The sequence below is a fragment of the Chinchilla lanigera genome, unplaced genomic scaffold (assembly GCF_000276665.1).
Source record: "Chinchilla lanigera isolate Chin_1 unplaced genomic scaffold, ChiLan1.0 scaffold00112, whole genome shotgun sequence".
Lineage (NCBI taxonomy): Eukaryota > Metazoa > Chordata > Mammalia > Rodentia > Chinchillidae > Chinchilla > Chinchilla lanigera.
Window position 1 is genome coordinate 1,136,315 of NW_004955513.1, and position 21,546 is coordinate 1,157,860.

At 57.0% G+C, this 21,546-nt stretch overlaps 1 protein-coding gene across 6 annotated transcripts in view; it reads left to right on the plus strand.

The window, feature by feature from the left end:
* Positions 1-784: 784 nt before the first annotated feature.
* Prrc2b (proline-rich coiled-coil 2B) overlaps positions 785-21,546 on the plus strand; it is a 50,626-nt gene continuing 29,864 nt past the window's right edge. For 3 of the 6 annotated variants that reach the window (XM_005408365.2, XM_005408369.2, XM_005408370.2), the window contains exons 1-12: positions 785-873; positions 1,978-2,147; positions 2,584-2,761; positions 4,695-4,797; positions 6,911-6,983; positions 10,128-10,271; positions 12,184-12,425; positions 12,925-13,046; positions 13,133-13,278; positions 15,133-15,223; positions 17,255-17,447; positions 19,844-20,159. In XM_005408365.2, the coding sequence (XP_005408422.1) occupies positions 2,033-2,147; positions 2,584-2,761; positions 4,695-4,797; positions 6,911-6,983; positions 10,128-10,271; positions 12,184-12,425; positions 12,925-13,046; positions 13,133-13,278; positions 15,133-15,223; positions 17,255-17,447; positions 19,844-20,159 (1,723 nt within the window). In that variant the 5' untranslated portion in view covers positions 785-873; positions 1,978-2,032. The remainder of the gene's footprint in view (positions 874-1,977; positions 2,148-2,583; positions 2,762-4,694; positions 4,798-6,910; positions 6,984-10,127; positions 10,272-12,183; positions 12,426-12,924; positions 13,047-13,132; positions 13,279-15,132; positions 15,224-17,254; positions 17,448-19,843; positions 20,160-21,546) is intronic. The other 3 variants (XM_005408368.2, XM_013506608.1, XM_013506607.1) reach the window with 2 other exon arrangements.

Below are 21,546 nucleotides of genomic sequence, written 5' to 3' on the forward strand. Positions count from 1 at the left end.
ACGAGGGCTGGGCGTGCGCGTGGCCCGAGAGCGCTTGCCGACCTGCGCAAGGCCGGGGCTCAGCCCGCAGCACCCCAGGAAGGAGCTCGAGCGCCGTCTGCACTGGGTGACCCCTGCCCAGGCTCCTCCGAGCCGCACGCCGGAGGGAAGGGGCCACCGGGACGGCACGGTGGCGCTGCTGGTTGTCACTTGGAGACGCTGGAGCTGAGCGGCCGGGGAGAGCTGTGCCAGGGACCTCGGAGGCGCCGCTGCTGCCCAGCACCGGTCGTCATGGTGCTGGACACGCGTGGGTGGGAGTGTGTCCCCATGCCCTGCTGTGACCTGGGTGCCGCTTCCTGCTGCCACTTGGTGCAGTTACCGAGTATTTTCTTTGGCTCCCCCCCACCCCCGACACTGGAGATGGAACTCGGACCCTCACTCAGAGCTACATTCCTGCTTTTTAAAAATTGTATATTTTGAGGCAGGGTCTCAGTAAATTGTTCCAGCTGTGCTCCTGGGACTTGCGATCCTCCTCCCTCAGCCTCCTGAGTGCTGGCTGAGGTGACAGGCGTGCACCACCACCCCTAGCTCTCCTTTTTACTGTTTGTGACACACGGCCCCTCGGGCAGTGGTTTGAAACTCCATAGCTTTATGAATGCACAGTCCTGGAGGTCCAGAATCTGCAATGACTCCCCGGGGCATGTTGGCAGGGCCTCTGCGGTCCCTTTGGAGGCCCCTGGCCCTGTCCTGGTCACACATCTCCTTGATCTCTGCTCTGTCTACCAGGACCTGGGAGCCCTTGGGTTCCCCTGGCACATTCCCGGCACCCTGCGACCATCTCTCAGCATGCAGGATCCTGGGAGATCCGCAGTGCAGGAGACATAGAATCTGGGGGTGAGGACATGCACCTGTCTTGTTTTTTTTTTTGTTTGTTTTGTTTTTTTGTTTGCACCTCTCTATAGAGACCATAAATAACACTATTGACACTGGGTGTGGTGGTGCAAGCCTGTGATCCCAGCACTCTGGAGGCTGAGGCAGGAGGATCATTGTGAGTTTGAGACCAGCCTGGGGTACAAAGTTGCATTCAAGGCCAGCCTGAACTGCTTATTGAGACCCTGTCTCAAAAAGACAAAAACAGACAAACCACTTCAGAAACCTATCCACCTCCTCGGTGTTCACCAGACAAGCCCAGGGCCCCTGCTGGGGTGGTGGAGCTTGGGCTGGACCGTAACAATGAGAGTCACTATTCCACCTCTCCTCCAGGGCCCTCTCCACCTTTGGAGTTTATTTTTATTTATTTATTTACTTAGTTTTTTGAAACAGGGTCTCACTATATAGTGGGCTGGCCTTAAACTCACTTATGTCACCCAGGCTGGCCTCAAATTCACGGGCATCCTCCTGCCTCAGCCTCCTGAGTGCTGGGATTACAGAGGTGTGCCACCACATTGGGCTCTTCTTTAAAATCTTTCTTTCTGTCTTTCTCTCTTTCTGTCTTTCTCTCTTTCTTTCTTTCTTGTATCTTTAAAAATTAAAAACAATTATTTGAGACGGGTTCTTAACTTGTGGCAATTCACCTGCCTCCGCCTCCGGAGTGCTAGGATGACAGGCCTGGGTGCCCCGGCTGTTTACTGGAAAACTGTGTCTGAGTCCCTCCATGGCTTTGATCTGACTTGGTTTGACCTCCATGGCACGGCCGAGTTGTGTACCTGCTGCCTCTGGTTTAGCGTTCTGTGCGTGCACTCCAGGTCCGCAGTGTTCGGTGTCCCGCCCGGAGTGGCCATGACTGGGGCGCGCCTCCGCGGTAAACCCGCAGCCGCCAGGGTGGGGCAGGGTGGCCCGGGTCGTGGGCGTCCGCAGAGCGCCCCCTGGTGGGAGCGGGTGCTGGGGATGGTAGGGCCTTCCCTGGAGACAGCCCAAGCAGCCCCTGGGGAGACCCAGGTTGGGTTCTCGGACCCCAGGTTCTGGTGAGTAACAGTCGATCTCCTTTCCATTCCAAAGGCAGATCGGGAGCGGTGCCGAGAAAAATTTCCTTACTCGATGACATTTCATCGCAATGTCCGATCGTTTGGGGCAAATAACGAAGGGCAAGGATGGGAAAAGCAAGTATTCGACTCTCAGCCTGTTTGACAAGTACAAAGGAAGATCAGTAGACTCGGCCAGATCCTCAGGTGAGGCCAAGGAGGGTAGGGTTCGGGCTGCTCCTTCGTGTGACGCCCCCAGGCCTGGCCGCCCCGCCTCGCCCTGCAGACTGGGGTCCCCGGCGCGCTGGGCCTCTGGGCGCTGCGCAGGGCAGGAGGCGCGATCGATCGCCCCTTGTCTCCGCCTTGCGTTCTCGTGGGTGGGGTGGAGCTCCTTTGCGCTAGTATCGCCCTTTAGGTGTCCTGCATCTTAACGTTTGAGAGCAGGCAAAGATGGTGCTGATCTGTCCACACTCGAGCGGATCAGGTCCCTGGTGGCTCTGCGTCCGGGTCCCTGGCTCTCGGAGCTGCCTCCTGCTGCGAGGGCAGATTCAGCGGCAGCTGTGTCCCCAGGCCCCCGGGAAGAGCTTGCCTTGCCCGGCGCTGGCCTCCTCCCCGTGACCGTCCGTGCCGCCTCTTCTCCCAGTCATTCCTAGACATGGCTTACAGAGTCTTGGGAAAGTTGCCACAGCCCGGCGCATGCCGCCGCCTGCAAACCTGCCAAGCCTGAAGTCTGAGAACAAAGGAAACGACCCCAACATCGTGATAGTACCCAAGGACGGGACGGGATGGGCAAACAAGACGGACCAGCAAGACCCAAAGAGGTGAGCCGCGGGGCGGCGGAACCGGTGGCGGGGGGACCTGGTGTCCTTGGCTGGGCGGCCGTGCTGGCCTTGTATGTGGAGCCAGGGAAGTGACCTCTCCTGGCCTTCGTGGCAGCCTTGTCCCTGGTGGCCAGAGTCCCCCGAGTCTTGTTAGGAGCGGCCTCCTCACCCCAGAGGAGCACAGGTGGGCCTGCAGCAGGAATAATGAAGTAGGTTTTTTTTTTGTGTGGCTCTGGGGATGGAACCCAGGGCCTTCACACTGAGCTGCGACCCCAGCCCCTTTTTATTTTTTATGTTGAGGTGGGGTCCCACTAAGTCACTGAGTTGCCTGCACCAGGCTAAACTTGCAATCCTCCTGCCTCAGCCTCCCAGAGCACTGGGATGACAGGTGTGCGCAGCTCACCTGGCTCCTCTTTCCTTTTATCCAGTACCAGCCAGCATTGGCACAAGGTGCCAGGTGCCTGTTAAGGTCCAGTCGTGCCAAAGTCAGGGAGAAGGTGAGAGAGAGAAGAGGAGAAGCTGGGGCCTCAGTGATGGTGCCCAGTGCTCGGACGTGGGGTGCTCCTTCCTGGAAGCCTCAGTGTGCGGCGGAGGTGTGGGGAGGTGGCGGAGGTGTGGCCTCCCTTTGACAGGATCAGCAGGCTCGGGAGCCAAGCTGCAGGCACGCGGAGGAGTCCAGGGAGAACTTGGCTCCGGCTTGCAGGTCGGCAGGGGCACGGCGGCGCCTGGCCAGGTGGGTTGCTGCCCCCTGCGGCTCTGTGGAGCACAGAGCGTGCCGCTCAGCCGGGTCCTGCGCTCTCTCAGCTGCGTGAGGGGATCGGCATTTGCCATCGCCTTGTCGGGGGACAGTCCGTCAGTATCTTCTAAGCTCCAAAACATCTGTTGATTCAGTCATTGCATATCTAAGATCATGTGCCACTGAATTACATATTTACGAAACAAAAAACAAGGAACCGGAAGTGATGGCGAATGCCCCTAATCCCAGCACTGAGGAGGCTGAGGCAGGAGGACCACCAGGAAGGCCAGCCTGAACTACATAGTGAGACCCTGTCTCAAAACAAATAAAAACAAACAAAAAAGCAGAAGGTTCTGTACTTACACAAAATCCTCATTGCAGCTGTATCTGTACTGGGGAAAAACATTGAAGGTTAGTTAAATTATAGCCCATCCAATTGTCCTGTGTCCTCCAGTAAAAGACAGGTAGATCTATATGTGTTGCTATGAAAAAAACGTTCACATGTGTAAGGAGAAAAACCAGCTATGGAACTGCATGCTGGGGCCAGTGTGCTTCTATAAAAATGGTGTTTTACCAATATATGTGTAGGAAAATCCTGAGGTTCTGCCTGTAGGATGAGTTTGTGCCAAGTTATGGTCACATATATCCATATGTTTATTTATTTTTATTTATTCATTTTTTTTTTTTTTTTTTTTTTTTGGCTTTTTCTCTGGTACCGGGAACCGAACTCATGACCTTGCGCTTGCCAGGCAGGCGCTTTGCCGCTGAGCTAAATCCCCAGCCCCTCATTCATTTTTTTGAGACAGGGTCTTACTGTGTAGTACAGGCTGGCCTTGAACTCATGGGAATCCTCCTGCCTCAGCCTCCTGAGTGCTGAGATCACAGGCACGCACCACCAGACCCAGCTCTTCATGGGTTTATTTTTCCTATGAGCTTGCATTTCATTGATGAGGGGAGCGAAGGGAACTGTTAGGTCACAAAGCAGCCCCCCACCCCACAGGCGTGGTCCAGGCTCAGGAGGAAGGGGCTCTGTGACTCGTTTTCCTCATTGGTGAATTCTCAGTGGCATGGGCTCCACCGGGGAAAGTGATTTGTGTGGTGTGCAGGGATCAGCTGCCCACTGTGGTTCTTGGAAGTGCAGCCTGTCCCGTGCTCTGCATGGGGTCTGATGTCCCCTTGGTGTCCTCCCTGTCCTAGTTCCAGTGCAGCGGGCTGTCAGCCGCCGGAGTCGCTGCCGCAGCCGGGTTTGCAGAAATCTGTCTCCAATTTGCAGAAGCCGACGCAGCCAATCAGCCAGGAGGTAGGTGCTGGGTGCCCTGGGGCTAGGGACCCTGGAGTGTGTGTGTGTGTGTGTGTGTGTGCGCGCGCGCAGGTGGCCCAGGACAGTTTGTGCCGGACGATTTACGGTCCTCATGAAGATAGTTGATCTGCAGCTTTGTGTTTTGTTTTTTGAGACAGGGTCTTGCAATGGAGCCCAGGCTGGCCTCAGACTCATGGCATCCCTCCTGCCTCAGCCTCCCCAGTGCTGAGATTCCAGGCGAGTGCCACTGTGCCTGGGCGATGTGTACGTTTGCAGAAAGACTCCAGACACAGAGCAGGACACAGGCACCTGCTTCAGTTCCACTGATCTGCCTTCACGTGGGGCCGTGTAGGTTGACGACAGGCTGCCTCAGCTTCCCTGAACACGCTCCAGGGAAACTAGTGTCACACAGAGTGCCTGGTGTGGTGGTCCACGTCTATAATCCCGGCCTCCTAGGCAGCTGGGGGCGAAGGATGGCCAGTGAGCCCTGCCTGGGCAATTTAGAAAGTTGGCAAGACCCTGCCTCATAAATAGATAAGATAGGTAGAGAGACAGATAGATAGATAGGTAGATAGAAGGGCAGGGATGTAGCTTAGTGTGAAGGCCCAGTGACTCCCTAGGGAGGATGGCACAATTGATGTCCCTGGACCAATTTGCTTTGGGAAAACTTTCTTAATCTAAAGTCTCTAAGAAATAATGGTTCTGAACACACAGTGGGAAACACCGAGCTACACTCCTTGATTTGTTGATACATTTAAAATACTTTTCTAACTGGGCGTGGTGGCGCACGCCTGTAATCCCAGCACTCGGGGAGCTGAGGCAGGAAGATCCTTGGGAGTTTGAGACCAGCCTGGGCTACAGCGTGAGCTTGAGGCCAGCCTGTACTACATAGTGAGACTCTGTCTCAAAAAGACCGAAGAAATTTTTTTTTTCTGAATGGAAAGCAATGATTTAAACAAGCAAGGCCTTATAACCCCGTGTGTCATCAGACCCTGACTGTGGGGTGGTGGAGATTGGTGAGTATTGTTTGCTGGGCAGCAGAGTTTTTTGGTGTTGTGTGCTTTTCGTTTGAGACAGGACCTTGCTTTGTAGTTCAGGCTGGGCTTGAATTCCCTGTGGAGCCCACAGTGGCCTTGAGCTCCTGGCGATCTTCCTGCTTCAGCCTCCTGAGCACTGGGATTATTAGGTCTGTGCCACCCCGCCCAGCTTTGCTGGGCAATGTAGGAGATGAAATATCATCCTTGTGTGCTGCCAGCGGGAGGGGGATCTCCATCTTCTGCAGCGCGACACTGGCGGGTGCTTTGGGAGCTAAGACAGGAGGCGGAAGTCCGTGCTCCTTGGCCTCACCCACAGGGCCTGCTGGTCACTCAGGTAGAATTGGATGTCTTTTCACTAGAATTGAAAGCTAAGTGGCAGTTCAGCGCTGTGGTTCTTCTGCCCTGGCTGCACAGTTTGTTAAACCTGAGTGCCTGGGCCTACAGTCCCTGATTAACAAACTTCCCTTCCAGGGCTCAGCTCTTCCTGGGGGCCGCCAGGTCTTTTCCGTCTTGGGGAACGGAAAGAGGAGACACTTGTGATCCTGTCTTAAAATACTCCAGGGAGGGCCGGGGGTATAGCTCAGTGGCACGATGCCTACCTGGCAAGCGCAAGGTCCTGAGTTTGATTCCTGGTACAAAACAAAACAAAACAAAACAAAACAAAACAAAACACTCCAGTGAATGCTGCTGCCCAGCTGGGGAGTGGGATTTAGTTTCCTGCATGGGTCAGGGAGCACAGGTCACCGGGCAGATAGGGATGGATGCCGCGGGGTGATTGTTTACTCTCCCGGCCCTCAGCTGGAAGGGTAGGCTGTGAGGGCAGCTGTTGCTGGCAAAGGGAGCAGAGTTCCAGCTGGGGACCCTAAGGGGGTTTGGGCATGGTGGGGCTGGGTGCAAATCCTGGTGAGGATGGTAACCGGCTGCCCAAGTTGAGCAGTTTTGGAGCCGCCCTGGGGTGTGAGCGGAACTTTATAGGCGTGTGACACTGCCAGAATGTGCGTGCCCGCCCTCCAGGGCTCTTTGTTTGTGAAGCAGGGTCTTGCTTTCTCACTCAGAGCTTGCCGTCTTTCTTCCAGAATACAAATTCAGCGCCAGGTGGACCAAAGTCATGGGCACAGCTGAATGGAAAGCCAGCAGGACACGAAGGTGGTACGTGTGTGCGGGGTGGGGTGGGGATGCCACCCCAGGTCCTTCCGGGAGGATCTGGGCCCCTCAAAGCCTGGTGGAGCCCGCACAGGCGGAAGTGCGTGATGCCCCTGGCTGTGCTGCGGGTGGAGTTGCTGGCGCTGCAGGAGCTGTGAGCTCGAACGCTGTGACTGCCACTGTCACACACAGTCCTGGGCGTGCAGGGGAGGCCTGGGCGTGGGCTCCCCAGGTCTGGAATTCAGCTGTGCTTCGGCACCCAGCGACTTCCCTCACTGGGGCCGCAGGAGTAGATGGGGGAGGCTCGGCTTAGCTTCAGGCCAGACTGCCAAGCCAGCCTCTGGGATGGGCGTGATCAAGGGCAGAGCGCGCTGAGTTGGGGGCAGTGAAGCGTGCGTGGGGGCACATGCTTGAATCCCAGCTCTTGGGAGGCTGAGGCAGGAGGATCCACGAGCATTCTAGACCAGCCTGGGCTACGTCGTGAGGCCCCTCTCAAAGAGAATACTGCGTGGGAAGTTCAGGTTCTAGCTGCCCTCGAGGCCAGTGCAGAGCAGGGAGGCCGAGCACGCTGTCTGCCTGCCTTCCTGTCCGCCCCCGGGCCCTGAGGGCGTGGCCCTGCAGCTGCACGGTGCTGGTGAGCGCCAGAGGCTCCGACTTCCTGTGTGGACCCTTCTCCTCTGAGTGTGAGCTGGGACATTCTCTCACCACCCAGACCCAGCAGGCCACTCGAGTGGTGAGCTGGGAAACACGCTTCTGCCTCAAGCTGGCCTGCACGGGAACCAGCTCCACGCCTGGGCTCCCGGCCGCGCTTGGGGTTGCACCCGGCGCTGCGCCCCTCCGAGGTGGAAGGCGCTGTGACAAAGGCTTTCCTGTCTCCTGAGGAAAGTGACAGAGCACGCCGCACCAAGCAGATCTGCACACTCCAGAGTCTGCCAGGAGCCGAAGTGCGGGGCTCGGGGCTCCACGCTGCAGGGCAGGTCTCCCAGCGGTGGTGGGGCACAGGCAGGGAGGGGCGCCACGTGCTCCATCCCTAAGGTCTGCACAGAGGCTTCTTAAAGGGTGGTGCAAGGTTGTCAGTTGGTTCTTTGGCTTTCTGTGGCCGTTTGAATTTTAATTAACTACTTAATCGATTATATTTATTATTTTTCTGAGACGAGATCTCGGTATGTAGTCCAGGCTGGCCTCCCACTCTCGGAGATCCTCCTGCTTCAGCCTTGCAGGTGTGCCACTGTCTGATTTAAAATCTTAAAGTGAATAGGATATCGAGTTTTATTTAAAGAGCTCCTCAGGATTGTTTGCTGACGCAGCCCCGTGCAGGGCACCTGGCCCTGCCTATGAGAACATCAGTGTGCCCTCAACCTGGCAGTGAGTTCCGCTGTGAGTGGCACTTGGCCACTTGTCACAGAGCCTGTGCACAAGGTTGTCCAGTCTCGCACTGTGACAGCAGAACACTGCACACAGTTACAGGGACCTGCTGTCCGATGTGCCACTTCAACAGAATAAAGCCCAACTTCTCTCTGAAGGAAAGTGGCAGGGGTTTTCTGTGGCTGTGGCTGGGTCTGCAGGGCAGGGCCTGGGTGGACAGAGTTCCTCATAGAAGCGATTGTTTGCTGCCATTGTGAGAAACATGGGATGAGGCGACACGGCTCCCAGAGGCGGGTAGATTTCAAAATCTCCGCCAGGAAGGGAGGGCCCCTGCGCAGATTTTCTCACATCTCTTCACCTGGGAACCGGAACTGCACTAGCTGTCACATTATAAAGCTTTACCTACCTTCCTAAGCTAAGCGCGGTGGTGCATGCCTGTGATCCCAGCACTCAGTAGGCTGAGGCAGGAGGATTGCTGTGAGTTTGAGGCCAGCCTGAGACCAGCCTGAGTTATAAAGGGAGACCCTGTCTCAAAAAAAACCAAAAACCTTCACCTAGAAAGTAAGTCCAAAGCATAGCAAAGTCCTGCATCGGCGCGGGAGCCAGCAGTGCCCAGTGGCTGCAGAAGTCTGACGCAGGCAGGCTGAGAACCAGGCTCCCGGTCACATGTCAGTGATGCCGTCAGGCTGAGGAGCTTGGGTGCGCTGACCACACGGTCTCCTGGCTCTTTGGAAGGGGACGTTGCTGAAGTGGCAGATTGTCTCCATGCGCAAGATGGCCTGTAGGTGTGTGCCAGCCGAGTCAGATGGCCTGGACAGCATGGAGCTGGGTGTGGCTCAGGCAGAAGCCGGAGGCTCGGAGTGTGACCGGACGTGGCTGCCGGTCTTGTGGTGCTGGGGTTCAAGTCAGCAATTGCTCTTGTTGTTTATAGAGGGAGAGTTTAACCCGTGCTTGCAGTAATACCTTCGTGGTTCTTGTAGCAGAAAAAGAGACAGAAAGGCCACGTGGACGCAGTAAGCAGCCTTTTTCAGAGCGGGACTTTAAATGTTTCACTCTCGGCAGTGACTCTTAATGTAACAGAACTGCTCCGCCAAAGTCCCTGTCCGAGAGCAGTGGCTCTTCTTTGTGGCCTTCGGATGTTCCCTCTCAGGTTAATTGCCGGAGGACCGAGTATCCAGCCCTCACCCCATGAGCTCGTCTCCCCCGGCCCCTGCCTGAGGGTGTGGCAGGTGCCCGCGTCCCCACGCTGACGCCGGTGTGGTGGCGCGGCCGTCCTGGGCTCCCTGGTCCGGACCACCGGTTAGTGCGTGCTTGAGAACTCGCAGTGCGGCCCTGTCACCTGGTCATCTGGAGGTCACTGGAATCTGCGGCAGGCAGTGCCGGACAGGAGGCGGGGAGGGGACCTGGCGGCCCTGTAAAGAGGCAGCGGTGGCAAGCGGGGGTGACAGAGCAAAGAAAGGAACGCTGCCCGGTGTCGCCGAGCCCGAGTCCGGCCTGGCAGGGCCCGAGGCTGTGTGTGGGAAGCGGTCCCTGCAGTAGGGGTGGCCGCGGAAGGGCTCGTGGGTGGTAGCCGTGAGGAGGTGCAGGCCACGGTGCCGCGAGAGCCCTCGTGGTACAGCCGCCGTCCTGCGGCTGACTTTCTCCCGCTGCCGGGCGCGGGACGGATGTGCAGGAGCCACTGTGACTTTAGCCCGGGCACGGCTTGGCAGGGCGGCTGGCCGGTGTGCTGGGCACGGGCAGAGGGTGACGCCACTCACCGCTCCTCCCGTCTCTCGGCCTCCACAGGTTTAAGGGGCTCAAGCCGACTGTTATCCTTCTCTCCCGAGGAATTTCCGACGCTGAAAGCAGCTGGGGGGCAGGACAAGGCTGGCAGAGAAAAGGGCGTCTTAGATCTGTCGTATGGGCCAGGACCAAGCCTCCGCCCGCAGAGTAAGTCCGGCTGCTCGGCCTCGTGCCGACCTCGTCCTTGTGGGGCCGTGGGACCCCTGTAGTCGCGTATCTGCCCTCCTAGGGGAAGCCAGCCGTGAGCCTGGCCTGCTGCCCACTGGACTTCTTCCTTGTCCCCTTCCTGTCTGTCACCGGGTGACAAGGGCCCGCTGCAGTGGCTCTTCCAAGCCAGTGGAACCCTGCCAGGGCCACCTGGCTTCTCGCCCTCCCCTGCCCCAGCCACGTTAGGGTCCCTATGGCTCCCCGTCCCCGTCCCCGTCCCCAGGGCTGCCGGCAGCCCAGCACTGCTGCCCCTCCTGTCGGCTGTGTGCCATGGGAAGGCACAGTGCCAGAGTGGCACCTTCAGGAGCAGAGTGTTGGTCTGGTCTGAGTGGAGAGGCCGGGTCCCCTCCTGGGTCAGGTCCCAACCAGCGGCGGCTGGGGTTTCTCCTTGTGTTGGGCGGAGGCTGGGTGTGTGCACTGCGGCCGCCCGAGCACTCTTGCCTGAGGCTCGCAAGCCTCCCCGCGGCGCAGTCCTGTAAGCTGTGACCACCGGGCCGCCTCATGACACCTTGCCAGGGGCCGCGTGGTTTGTTTTTCTCGCTGCAGTTATGTAGTCCAGTCATTTGGGGTAGGAGTTGAGCCTTTCTGGGGTTAATTAAGATGAGTGGCTCTTAATGAAGGCTACAAGAGTGGAACTAGAAGCAGCTTTTCGGACCAGTTCCCTCTCCTTGTGAAGGCAGCAAAGCGGACAGCCCAGGGTGACCTCAGCTGACCTGCACCCCCACAGCAAGGGGCGGGGCAGCCTGGATGCTGGCTCTCCCCCTGGTTCTCCTTCACAGATGCAAACATGGGGCTTGCGTCCCAGCTCCCAGTCAAAAGTTGGCTGAAGACTTCGCACATCTGCTGTCTCTGTGGCCCATACAGTGCCCCCTTTACCTGCAGTTTCTCTCTTTTTTTTTTTTTTGGTACTGGGAATCAAACTCGGGACCTTGTGCTTGCCAGACAGGCGCTGTGCCGCTGAGCTATATTCCCAGCCGTGCAGTTTCTCTTTCTGAAAATATTACTGAACAGTACCATATTTTGAGCCAGGTATGATGGTACACATCTGTAATCCCAGCGCTCTGGGAGGCTGAGGCAGGAGGATCGAAAGTTGGAGCCTAGCTTGGGCAACTTAGTGAGACCCTGTCTCACAGAAGGGCTGGGCATGTAGCTCAGTGCAGAGGCTCTGAGTTCAATCCTTAGTACCACAAAAAAAAAAAAAAAAAAATTGAGGGAGAGGCTGTGTTCATGTATTTCTATTCCAGTTGTTCATTCCTTACTGTACTCCACTGATGTATTAATCTTTGTCACAGAGACAAGAAAAACAGGGTGTACCGAGGGTTTGGTTTATCCAGGGCTCCAGGCGTCTTCAGGGGTTTTGGGGAGCCCCCTTGGACAAGGGGCTACTCTAAGTCTCTGCCCCAGCATCCCTCCCTTTGGGCCCAGAAGGCATCAAGACGTCCCCGTCAGCCACTAGCAGCGTCTGTTGGGCGGCGAGGCGTCCCGGCTTGCCGCAGCTGTGTCAGCCCCGGGCGGACCGCAGAGCTGAGTCCCCGTGGCCGGGGCAGCCCCGGCGGCAGGAAGGGCCGAAGGGGACCTCGTGGGGACTGTGCTCACGTCGCAGCCTGGGTGCTGGGGCCTGCGGCCGGCCTGCTCATCCCAGCTTCTCTCGGTGACCTTGGTTTTCGCAGCAGAGTTCAGCCCCTGCCCTGCCCTCCCTTGACAGACTTGCCCTCCTGGACTTCTGGTTTCTAACCTGTTGGTGTTGTCTGTCAGAAACTTTAAACATTTTTTTGGTGACCAAGGGGGTGCCCTTCGGAACCCCCTCAGCCCCCCTTGCCCTCTCTCTCCCCTGCGCCCCTTTCCCTTCCAGATGTGACGAGCTGGAGGGAGGGCGGCGGGCGGAACATCATCACTGCCGCGGCTCTGAGCGCGTCCCCGCCTGAGCCAGGCAGCAGGAGCGCGGGCGTGGGAGACGGAGCCCCCTCGTCCGCCGGCACCAGCGACGCCAAGGACCCCTCGCTTCGCCCAGCCCAGCCCGCCCGCAAAGGGGCTTCGCAGTTCGTGGGCAACGTGTACCACCCACCCGCCTACCATGACATGCTGCCCGCCTTTGTAAGTCCTGGGGTCCGGCGTGGCCCAGCATGGTGCCCCCTGCCCTGGGGTCTGCTCGCCGTGCCCGCTCTGCCCCGTGTGGCAGATTGGCCGTTAAGTCCTGTGGGCCTCCGGCGCCTGTGCCTGCGCTGCAGCCGCGATGCCAGCCTTCGCGGTCCCCGAAACGGTCCTCACACCAGCTTGTGACCACAGGGTGGAAGTGGGGGTGACGGGGCGTGGTAAGATGCATTGGGAACCCCCCCAGGCTTTTGTTTTTGTTCCCCCATTTCCAAAACACACTGAAACTGAACACCAACGCCTGTAACCCCAGCCCTCGGAGGCAGAGGCAGGAGGCTCGCTGGGAGTTCAAGGTCAGCTTGGGCTCCGTAGTGAGTTCAAGACCAGCCTGACCTGTATAATGAAGCCCTGTCTCAAAGTGACAACAGCAGCAAAAAACCCGAACCAAAGTGGAACTTGGAACTTGCGGCATTGCTGGAAAATCACGGATACTCTGTTTCAGATGTGTTCGCCGCAGTCATCCGAAAACCAGGCCCCGGTGGACCGAGGCTCCTTCCCCCTCCCTCAGCTCCGCCTGGAGCCCCGAGTTCCTTTCAGACAGTTCCAGATGAACGAGCAGGATGGGTAAGGCTGCAGGTGGCGCTGGCGGGAGAGCAGGGCAGCACCTGGCGCTGGTGTCGCCGTCACCGCCACTTGTACCCCTCTCTCAGCAGCAAGGAAAGCAGGCCACCGCTTACCCGGCCGGTGCGGCCCCTGCGGCAGCTGGTGGAGCGGGCACCGCGGCCCACGATCATCAACGCCGAGAACCTGAAGGGTCTCGACGACCTGGACACGGATGCCGACGATGGCTGGGCAGGTGGGTGGGGGTGCAGGCTGAGACCCAGCTCTGCCGGCCAGGGACAGGGTCCCCGGGGGCCCTGCAGCGGATCCCACCACAGCAAGGGAGGCGTGATGGCTGGGGGGCACAGCAGCTTCCTTCCGTGCCCCGTGGCTCCGCGTACCCGTCCCAGCAGGGCTGCTTCCCAGGCAGCCTGGGTTGGCTTCTGGCCTGTGCCTTTGACCGTGGAGCTGTGGGAGATTTGGCTGTTAACCCTTTATTTGTGCTGTCCTGGGGACTGAACCTAGGACCTTTGCATTGAGCTACATCCCAGCCCTCTTTGATTTTTTTGAAATAGGCTTTCACTAAGTTGCTAAGACTGAGCTCCATACTTTCGATCTTCCTGCCTCAGCCTTCCAGGTGGTGGGTGCACCTGGGTGATATGGAAAAATAGCCTACAAAACAAGCTGCTGACTACCTCTCACAGCCAGGCAGGGCCAGTGTTCTCCCTTTCTTGTTTATCTGCCAGCGCCCGTCCCCAATTGGATTCTTTTCTTCTATAGTTCTTTTTGTCTCTTCAGCTGGACTTCAATTATACTTACAGGGACATGCTTCCTGGGTGTGGTGGTGCACGCCTGTCATCTCAGGCTGCTTGGGAGGCTGAGGCAGGAGGGCCACAAGTTTAAGGCTATCTGGCTGACTTTGCAAGCCCCTGTCTCAGAATTTAAAAACAAAAGAAATATTAAGGGCTGGGGATGTGGGTCAGTAGTAGGGTGTCCTTGGGTTCAACCCCCAGTGTGGGGCGTGGGGGAAGAGAGTACTTTTTTTTTCTTTTGAGTCAGGATCTCACCGTGTAGCCCAGGCTGGGCTATAATTTTCTTTCAGTATCGTCAGTGCCAGGTGTCTGGGCTCAAATGTGAACTTTCGTGAACTGGAGTTTGCCTGTTTCCTTGAGGGTTTTTGCAGGCATTTTGTTTCTCTCTCCCTCCCTCCCTCTCCTTGCCTTTTTTTTTTTTTGAGGCTCTCCTTATGTAGCCCAGGCAGGCCTTGAACTTAGTGAACATCTGCCTCAGCCTCCTGAGTGTTGGGAGTACAGGTGTGCACTACCACACTGGTCTGTTGCTCTTTTTCTAAAATAGGATTCGTATAAGTCCTTTTCATATAACATGAAATCTTCCCCGTTAAAAATCCACAGTTGGGTCATTTTTCGTCCATTCATAGCTGCACCTTCCTTGCTGTCCAATTACAGAGCATTTCCACAGCCCGGAAGACACCTTGCAGCTCACAGCAGTCATTCCCCGCCCCCACCCCTTCTCCGTGGATTTGCATTTTCAGGACATGTCCTGTGGGAGAGTCATACCGCATATGACCTGTTGGCATCTAGCTGCTTTCATTTAGCATGATGCATTCAGCGTTGATCATGTTGTGTAGTATATCTGCATCCATCCTCTTTTCATGGCCAAATAATATTCCACCACATGGATTTTCCCATATTTTGTTTGCCCATTCATCAGTTGATGGACTATTTTGGTCAGGAGTGCCAGACGGTAGCTTCCAGGCTCCTGTAGAGTTTCCGTGATGCAAGCGGAGCCTCCTGTCCCTCTTGTGTGTCTCTTGCTCGCTCTCTGGTGCCTTGAAGTAAAAGTGTCCTAATACTTTGCTGAGATGTAAAAATGTGTGTCTGCAGGAGGGTTAGTGTGACCCCGCTCTTTGCTCTTGCCTGGAGCCAGACTGCCCTTCCTTGTCGCGTGCCGGCTTGTGCAGGTGCTGGCCGCGGGTGGCTTGATGGCTCCGCGGCCCCCAGGTGGGGCGGCCCGATGACCAGGGGAGGCCGCTGTCCCGCAGTGCCCCTCTGCTGACGGCTGCTCCCTGCTCCCTGCCCCGCTGCTGCAGGCCTCCACGAAGAAGTGGACTACTCCGAGAAGCTCAAGTTCAGCGACGATGAGGAGGAGGAGGAGGTCGTGAAGGACGGCCGCCCCAAGTGGTAAGGCGTCCTGGCCCGGCTCCTGGCCGGCCCGTGTCGCCTGGTGTTGGCTTCACAGGAACACGTGGGCTTGTGCGTGCTGGCTGCTGTCCTGGGGTCTCCTGCTCTCTGTCACTGCCTCGCAGGGGCAGATGGGCAGTCGTCAGTCCCCGAGAGCAGCCGGGCTTTGCCCCGGGGCAAGACAGCCTGGCGCCCCCTAGTGTCTCCTCGGAGCGCTCGGACGCCCTGGCCGCCCTGTTCGGAGGCCCTGGGCCGCCACCCTTGCCCCTCAGCCTCGGGAGCGCAGGACCCCTCTGAGGCTTGAACTCGTGAGCATGAGGGAGGGCTGTGGGGTGGGCGTGTGTCAGGTTCCCCACGCCTGCTCGGCGCCTTTAATCTCCCTCCTGGCAGCGGTGGATCTAATGTTACTCAAGGTCCTTTGGAAGAGACTGCCTTACGTTCGGATGGCTTTAGTGTTTCGTTGTTTCTGGATTTTTTTTTTTTTTTTGTACTGGGAATTGAACTCATGACCTTGCACTTGCCAGGCAAGTGCTTTTGCCGCTAAGCTATATCCCCAGCCCTGTTTCTGGATTTTTGAGTAGGGTCTCCCTGCGTAGTTCAGGCCAGGCTTGAACTCCATGGTACCTTCCTGCCTCAGCTTCCCAAATGCTGCATTTACAGCCATGCATCACCACGCGTGGCCATTTCCTTAGGTTTTTATCATAATATCGGTAGTCTTGGCTACTGCTTTTAAGATACCTGTGGGGCTGCAGTGGGCGCTTCCGCCGCCCGCCCCTCACGCCTGTGTGGACGCACCCCTGTGCTGTACGCAGAGAACAGTTCCTGTTCTGTGGCTCTGTTACGCGCCAGCGGTCTCCTCTCGGGCTGTCTCTGTGTCCGTAATCGCATGTTGATGTGGCTGAGTGCAAGTCTTTCCTTGCTTCGATGCCCTGGAAGCAAGTGCCTAACCCTCTTCTGGAGGGAGCCGCACCGCTGTCCGCCACTCCCCCCGTGTGGCTCGTCGTCCTGTGGCTCGCTGCCGGCCAGGGCTCTGGCTGCACTGGGGATGTCCCTATGGGTCCGTTCTTGGAACCCTGAGCTCCAAAGATATGGCTGAGGGTTTAAATCAAACCAGACAGGAAATAGTACAGACCTGCGGGGACAGCAGGACACTGTGTTCCTGCCACCTTCAGTCACCGTGCACTGGACGCTCAGCTGAGGGGCTCGGGCTTTGGACCCGCTTAGCCACTGGCTGTGACCGGGCACGACTTAGGTCCAAGTGACCTGCTCCTGCAGCCTGCTCCTTTCCGTGTCCCCGGAGCTGGCTATGGTTTCCAGCCCCCAAGGACCCACACTACAGCACCCAAGCCGCCTTTGACGCTGCCCTCATGTCCTCCTGCCTCTGTGCCCTGTCCTCGGTCTCCAGGGACCAGAACTGTTCTCTGTGTCAGCTCCTTGTTACCCTGTCCTCTCAGCCCGCGTGTCACACTGTGCTTTTGTTAGATGTCCTCTAAGAATGCAGGTCTTCTCCAGAGGGTCAGAGACTTCTAAGGGGTCTCTTGGGGCCGGGTCGAAGGTCACCGAAAGCTGTTGCTCTTTCTCCCCATGCCCCCCCCCACGCCTCATCCATCCGCCGCCTGTCACAGGTGTGCGGGGGACACGAGCTTGCTCGTCATCGTAGCAGGCTCTTCCCAGCCCGCTGTCCTTCTCTCCTGCCCCTCTGAGCGCCCTTGACCGACCCCCTGGCAAAGCCCGTGACATGCCCGTGCTCCGTCAGTGTGCTTAGCTCCTCTGCTTTTTCACCAGGGCACCCTGCAGGGCCACCGCTTGTTCCCTGCTGGTGTGCGGGGCCGGGTCCTGGCATAGGCAGAGTCACACGTCGCCTGGAGCTTTGCAAATGACAGTGACATTGTGCGTGCTTGTGCGTGAAGAGCAGGTGTCAGGGTTGTGTCTGACTAAGGGAGCTGGTACAGGGACAGCTGCTCCAGATCCCCCGTGCCCTGGCTGGTGCGCTGCCCTGGCACGCCTGACCCCGAGCGCCCCTTGTCCTAGGAACAGCTGGGACCCGAGGAGACAGCGGCAGTTGTCCATGAGCTCTGCGGACAGTGCCGATGCCAAACGCACCCAAGAGGAAGGGAAGGACTGGAGTGAGGCCTCGAGCCTGTCCCGCGTCGTCTGGAAAGTGCCAGAGCCTCAGCCGCCGGCCAGGAAGCTGCACGGCTGGGCGCCGGGCCCGGAGTACCAGGTACGTGGGCTGGCGTCTGCTCGCCGTGTGCCAGGCACCTCTCTCATGGACTGAGCTGGGGGATGGGATCAGCAGGGCTTTGGGCCAATGTCATGAGCGATGGCATTCGGTTGAATTCAGTGCTTGGCTCCTGAAAAGTCCTGGGTAACATTTCTTTCTTCTTGTTTTTTATTTTTATTTTTTGTTTTTTTAAGACAGGGTCTCGCTATGCAATTCAGGCTGGCCTTGGGCTCACTTTGTAGCCCAGGCTGGCCTCCAACTCCCAGCGATCCTCTTGCCTCGGCCTCCTGAGTGCTGAGATTACAGATGTGTGCCACCACACCCGGCATTTTCTTGTTTTTTAACAGCCACAAAAATAAAGAGTGAGCCGGTGTGGCGGTGTAGCCCTGTAATCCCAGCACTGAGGAGGCTGAGACAGGAGGATCGTTGGAGTTCGAGACCAGCCTGGGCTACAAAGTGAGCTCAAGGCCAGCGTGAACTGCATATCAAGACACTGTCTCAAAAAGACGGAAAAAAAAAAAAAGTGGTAGGAATTGTGGCAGGAGGAACTGTTTTCTAAACTACTGGAGCAGGGCGCCAACCTGATTGGTCATCTTTTTTTTCCCTTGTAGTACTAGATATCAAACCCAGGGCCTTTGCCTAGAGCTGTATCTCTAAGCACTCATTCATTCATTCATTCCTTTTTTTTTTTTTTTTTTTTGAGACAAGGTACTTATGTAGTTAAGGCTGTCCTTGAACTCACTGTGTAGCTCAGGCTGGCCACAAGCCCTCAGCGAGCCTCCTGCTTCAGCCTTCTGTGTGCTGGGATTATAGACATGCGCCACCATGCCTGCCTTCTTTTTTTTTTTTTAAGAGTAGAAAAATTTATTGGAGAAAAGGAATGGAGACTAGGGATGGGGGAATGAACAACAGGAATAGCTCCTGAGAGAAGGATGGGTCCTAAATGGGTTGCCCCATGCCCGGCTTTTTAACAAATTTTTGAGACGGCATTGCTGAGTCGTTACTGTACTTGGGCTGGTTTGACCTTGCGATCCTGCCTTAGCTTCCCAGAGTGCTGGGGTCACATGCGTCCAGCAGCACCTGTCCAGGGCCTCAGGGAGTTCATGGTATAAATCAGGCAGTGATGCACAGCCATTTCCCAAGCACGGCAGGGATTCATGTTCAGTGGCAAAGTGAAAGGAAAGTGTACACTTCAGTCCCAGCTATGTGTGTAAGGTAGTGCCTTTGTGCTTCGAAACTGGAGCCTCAGAATCTTATCATTACAATAATTATTTACGGTTGTAAGAACATTTCCGGAAGAAACTCCTCAACCACAGCAAATGCGCTGCGTATTACAGTGGGACCTCCATTCACAAATTGGATTCTTTTCACTATTCTGGTCACAAACCGGAGTGGTGGTGAACCAAATCAAATTCAGTGGTTGGGTCCAGTGCTGACCCTGGAGGGAAATTCGATTCAGTTTGTGGCCAGCTGAGCTTGCGACCAGAATGATGGAAAGAATGAAGCTCTCGAATCAAGGAACCGCTCTCCTTCCTCCTCCTGCTCCCCCTCCTCCTCCTCTTCATGGTGTCTTGGGACAGTCTTGCTGATATGTGTCCCGGGCTGGCCTTGAGCCCTCCATCCTCTGGCTCCCTTCTCCGCAGGGGATCACAGTGCTGGGATTCCAGATGTTCAGCCTCGTGCTCAGCACAGCCTGTTTCTTAAGTACATATAACTGACCTACACGAACAGGCAGAAACCTTAGCTGCTTCTGGCCGATGGTCTTTGGCAGTGGCAGACGCCCGTGTGACTGTAGTACCACTGGAACCAGGAAGTTTTTTCTTTTTTTCTTTCTCTGAAATCAGGTCAGAGTGGCAGCAGCTAGGGTCGTTTGTGCTGAACTCTTCGTACTTGGTCTTTGATACCCTGCTTGTTTTATAACTGCCTACCAACAAGAGACTCAGGAATAGATAAAATGTCCAAAAGTATGTTTCTAGGGCTGGCGATTTAGCTCAGCAGCACAGCGCCTGCCTGGCAAGCGCAAGGTCGTGAGTTCGATTCCCGGTACTGGAAGCAAAACAAAAACAAACAAAAGTATGTTTTTAGACATGATTTTTCTCTTCTTTCTTGGAGACAGGGACTTGCTATGTTGGTCAGGCTGCCTTGAACTTAGAGCGATCCTCCTGCCTCAGCCTCCCGAGTGGTGCTGGGATGAGGAGTGTGCGCCACTGTGCTTGGCAGTTTTTCATTTTTTTGTAAAGACAAACTTGAAGCTGTGTGCGTGGCAGTGAATTTGTTCGTGAGGCTTTGAATTTTTGTGGGAGGTCGAGTTCTGTGATGAGGGAAACTGACCCCCAGAGGACCTGGCCCCTGTGCCCAGCTTCAGAACCACCTCTCACCTGACTGTCTCTCGGCAGAAGCCCTCTGCAGGCAGCGTGTTCCGGCAGCAGTCTGTGGAGGACAAGGAGGACAAGCCTCCTCTGCGGCAGAAGTTCATCCAGTCCGAGATGTCGGAGGCCGTGGAGCGAGCCCGCAAGCGGCGGGAGGAGGAGGAGCGCCGGGCCCGCGAGGAGAGGCTGGCGGCCTGCGCAGCCAAACTGAAACTGCTGGACCAGAAGTGCAAGCAGGCCCAGAAGGCCAGCGGGGTCCAGAAGCAGGCGGAGAGGGACGCGCCCCGGTCCCCAGGCCTGGAGAAGGCCGCCCCACAGGAGAACGGGCCTGCCCCCCGCAAAGGTGAGGGGAGGGCCCTGGGGCCAACGGCTGGGGCTTGGGACTTTGTCTCCCCAACTTCCTAGCGGAGCTGTGTCTGAAACAAGAATATAGTGGGAAGTGTCATGTGGGTGGGGTTCTCATCCCATTCAGCTTTCTGTTTGTGATGGTCTCGCTGTGTGGTCAAGCGGGCCTTCAGTTCACTGTAGTGTAGCCCGGGCTGGTCAGAACTCCTGGCAGTCCTCTTGCCTCAGCCTCCCGAGTGCTGGGATGACCGGAGTGCGTCACCACGGCCGTCTCAGTTTCTCAGTCGAGCTGATGAAGCCCCTCTCGAGCCCCTCTTCCCCTGTAGGTGGTGACGAGCCGTGTGTGCACAGCTCGCAGCCTGTGGACGCATGCAGGTGCTTGCTGACGATACTCTCTTGTCACTGTCGCTGTCCCCGCGACGTTGCTCAGAGCGCAGGGCCTCTTGTCAGACTCAGGGCCCCGTGTGCCTGCTGGATGCACCTTTCCTGGTGGTTGGCCCTACGGGAACAGGTCCCGAGGCTGTGGAGGACGCACAAAGCAGCGCGATGCTGTGGCCCCTGGGACAGGGACACCAGGAGCACGGCCAGCTCATGTGCCGTGACTCCCTTCCCACAGCCCTTATTAGGAGAGTGGGCCCGGCTCAGTTTCCTCTCTGCTGCCTCCTCGCGCCGAGTCTGACCCTCGGCCTGGCCAAGGACCCACCCCTCTGGCCCGGTCTCTGGGGACCTCCATGTTGGCATGGGGCCCAGTCTCCAGAGCTCAGTGGCATGGGCTCGGAGAAGTCCTATTGGGCTTTTGCTGAATCCCATTCCATTCTCACAAAAACTCTGTGGAGATGGGCGTGGTGGTGCTCACCTGTAATCCCAGCACTGTGGAGGCTGAGGCAGGAGGATGGCTGCGAGTTTGAGGCCACTAACTTGGCTACGAAGTGAACTCAAGGCCAGCCTGAACTACCTAGTGCAATCTTGTCAAAAAGACTAAAGAAACAAACAGAAAAAAACCTGGCAGAGCAGGCACAGCAAGTATCCTTGAGAATAGGCAGGGAGCTAGATGTGATGGTACAGGCCTGTAATCTCAGCACTCGGGAAGCTCAGGCAGGAGGATTCCCGTGAGTTCAAGGCCAGTTTGAAACCCTGCCTCAAACCCAAGAAACCCAAACACCAGAAGAACGGTGCGGAAGAGGCCGAGCCATGTGCCCGGTCTCAGCTGTGATGCGTTGAGTTCATGCAGTCTGATGGCGGGTGTGGACTTCGGTTGAGGTCACAGCTGCTCTCTGATTTGGTGGAGGTGTGTGACAGATGCCAGCTCTGCTGCCGGTGCTGGCTGCGTGACTCCCCCTGCCCACTTGCTCTTTTGTGTCCTCTCTAAAGTGGTGGCGGACAAG